General features: G+C 31.6%; 1 protein-coding gene across 1 annotated transcript; it reads right to left on the reverse strand.

Moving 5' to 3' along the window:
* Positions 1 to 466: 466 nt before the first annotated feature.
* LOC110926148 (MLP-like protein 43) lies at positions 467 to 2969 on the reverse strand. Its single transcript, XM_022169904.2, has 3 exons — positions 2936 to 2969; positions 2567 to 2857; positions 467 to 938 (listed from the first exon to the last, which is right to left on the reverse strand). Exons 2-3 carry the CDS (start codon positions 2751 to 2753, stop codon positions 667 to 669), a joined length of 459 nt encoding a protein of 152 aa, XP_022025596.1. The 5' UTR covers positions 2754 to 2857; positions 2936 to 2969; the 3' UTR covers positions 467 to 666.
* Between the last annotated feature and the right edge of the window lie 272 nt (positions 2970 to 3241).

Below are 3241 nucleotides of genomic sequence, written 5' to 3' on the forward strand. Positions count from 1 at the left end.
AGTTTTCCGGCAAGAAAGAAGTTTTTCGGCGAAAAAAGAGTTTCTCCGGCGACCTTAATAATTGGGGATTTATACTAGAAAAGGTTCCTAATGGTGCATAATAAGGTTTCAAAGAGGTTTCAAATGAAAAGGTTGAGTTTTCCGGCCAAAAACATTTTTCCGGCGACCAGAGACTAACGGCGTTAAGGTTCTGTTAGTCAGGGTCTATTGAAGGCCAATATGTGAAAAGATAGAACCGCCAGTGAAAATTTTTAAAGTTAAGACCGTTGTCGGCCAACGGTCCATAATTAGAATTATTAAAATCGATTATTCCTTAACTTTTTGGAAATAGGAGATGGAGGAAAAGAAATTTTTATTTATCTATTTTTTTTACTTAGATGGAAATCTTGTAAACTTTATTTTTACATTCTGTTACTTATAATTTGAAAGAAGTGGTGATTTTTTTATGAAAAAGACAATGATATGATAGAGATTATAAAACAAGAAGTTAATATAATCAAGGAAAAACGACAATAATGATGGATACATAGATTACAAATTCATGCATGATATTAAAAGGAAATTACATAACAAGCCATTTATTTATTCATGATACAACCACACTCACACACAAATTAAGCAGATCTTCCCTCCATTTCCATGTTTGATAAGAGCTTGTAGAACCACTTAGTGGTCACTGTTATGAGCATCCAAATCCTTAACAAGATTGCACAGGTAATCCATTAAAGAAGTTGGATAGGGTACACTTGTATCTGGTTTCTCAAACTCAAAGGTCCATGTAGCCACCTGTCCATCACCCTTTGGTTCAACATGAAGTATGATTGTAAAGCTCTTGTATAGCTCATCCACTAGGTCTCCTCCAATTACCTTGAACACAATCATGTGGTTTTCCTCATTCACTGCTTCAATAATCTGTTTTGAAAACTTCTTCTTTCCCTCTTTTTTTCATGCAAGAAAATGTTATCAATCGATCAGTAGATTATAGTTAGGGGTGTAAACATACGAAACCACTCGTGAGCTACTTGAAATCGATTTGCTTGAACCTTGAAATGAGGGGAGCTCAACTAAGCCCAAGCCTGATCAGCTCAACCCTAAGTTACGGCACATTTATTTAACGAGCTCGACCCGAGTCCGACTAGGTTCTCAAGCCTAAGAGCGCTTAATGCTTACTTACATATTTTATATTATATAATAAAGATATGGAAAATTGGTTTTTAATAAACCAACCTTTGTCCCGTTGGTAAATAATAATCTAACCTACGTAATTGGTATACAATAATCCTACCTATCAACATGTTGGTACTCAATGAACTTCCGTTAATTTTTTTTTAACTGAAGTTAATTTTTAAGTTTTATTTATTACACAAAAAGTCCATGTAGTTGTAATTTACTAGTTTTAACTATTTTATAAAACAAAAAAACCTCAAGGGACTGTAATTTACCAGTTTTAAAATAGTTAAAACTAGTAAATTACAACTACAGGGACTGTTTGTGTAATAAATAAAACTTAAAAACTAACTTCAGTTAAAAAAAAATTAACGGAAGTTCATTGAGTACCAACATGTTGATAGGTAGGATTATTGTATACCAATTACGTAGGTAAGATTATTATTTACCAACGGGACAAAGGTTGGTTTATTAAAAACCAATTTTCCTAAAGATATACATTACATAATACATATTATTATATATAAATTTGTGATAAAACTAACAAAATAATATAATATAGGGATAGGTTAGAACCACCTTAAGTTATGAGAACCTTGAGAACTATACCATCCAAAAGGTTTTTTCCTAAATTTTTTTCTCAAAAGTTATAAAAAATCACTTGTTTCAGAAAAAAAAAATTAAAAAAAATGCCGCATACACATATTTACATGAGGCGTAAAAAAATATTTATCTTCGTACAAAATTTACACCAGTGTGTAAAAAAAACTTGTATCAGTCAAAACTACCTACTCGACAATTTTTTTTACTCCCTCCGTCCCATTAAAAATGTTCTATTTTGAATTTTCTAAGTCTTTATTTATAAACTTTGACTTTAATTATATATTTTTTGTTTTATATTAAACTTGATGAAAATTAACCTGATAAAAACACTTGTAAAACACACTCAAATTATATAACTTTCATCAAGTATTATCTAACACAAACAAAATTATTTATGGTCAAAGTTTATAAATAAAGACTTTGAAAATTCAAAATAGGACACTTTTAATGGGACTGAGGGAGTACTTTTTTTATACAGATGTGTTTATAATATTTTCATCTACGTTTGTGTAAAAATTTTTGGCCCAACTCGCACGGGAAGAACGAGTTCTCACGGTTCTCACAACTTGTGGTGATTCTTATTTGAACCGAGCCTTATATATACATATATTATGCATAAAAATATAACTGTAAATATATATAGAAATAACTATAAATGTACAAATAAAAGAATTAAATTTAAAAAATAATGAACAAGTAGCTTGAACAACTATTAACAATTTGAACTCAAGGTCAACTCGTTTACATTCGACATTAACATACAATTCGAGAAGAAATTAACAAGTATGATACATACCATGAGTGTAGTGCCAAGTGATGACGGATCCAACGGCCCCTCTTTCACCCTCATGCAGTTTACAGTCATGAACCTTATCTGGGGTTGCTGCAACCATCTTGTGCGGGCTGTGCCTGAAGAGGTCATGAAAGACATCCCCCGTCTTACTGATCTCTACATAACCGATTAACTTTCCTGATAGAGCCATGATCTCTTGATTATACTCACAAAGGCCAAACAATTCTTTACAAGAGAGAGTTGGTGATGAGATTGTTGAAAATATACACCCTTGGGTTTATATAGATGAACCAGCTGCAAAAAACAATAATATAAAATTTGAATTAGTTTACTTATTTAAAGAAAACAGTAAAATCACTAGATCAACCAAACCTGATTCACGTTATGCTTTTTTTAATTGTTTTCTGTACAGCACGATGCAATGCAATTTAATATCAATATATATCATATCAAGTACAGTCTACAGATAGAGAAATCAATCATCAATTTATATGGATCACCATAACTTGGGAAATTCACGGATATAGCCATTGATCTACACCAATTACGAAATAGCCGCCTAAAGTGTCTCTAGAGAGCTATACCGCCTGCTGTAGCGTCTCTAGAGAGACTTCATCTTTTGCCTTTTTTTTTTTTCTTTTCTATCATAATTTTTAAACCGTCATCATTTTTTCATAT

This window comes from Helianthus annuus, chromosome 17 (assembly GCF_002127325.2).
Source record: "Helianthus annuus cultivar XRQ/B chromosome 17, HanXRQr2.0-SUNRISE, whole genome shotgun sequence".
Taxonomy (NCBI): Eukaryota; Viridiplantae; Streptophyta; class Magnoliopsida; order Asterales; family Asteraceae; genus Helianthus; species Helianthus annuus.

What these genes read in the sequence shown, in the direction of transcription:
- LOC110926148 (XM_022169904.2), bottom strand. Translation starts at nt 2,753, where the DNA reads ATGGCTCTATCAGGAAAGTTAATCGGTTATGTAGAGATCAGTAAGACG. An exon ending in CACTTGGCACTACACTCATG is followed by an intron (nt 939 to 2,566) that starts GTATGTATCATA and finishes CATGAAAAAAAG; the next exon opens with AGGGAAAGAAGAAGTTTTCA.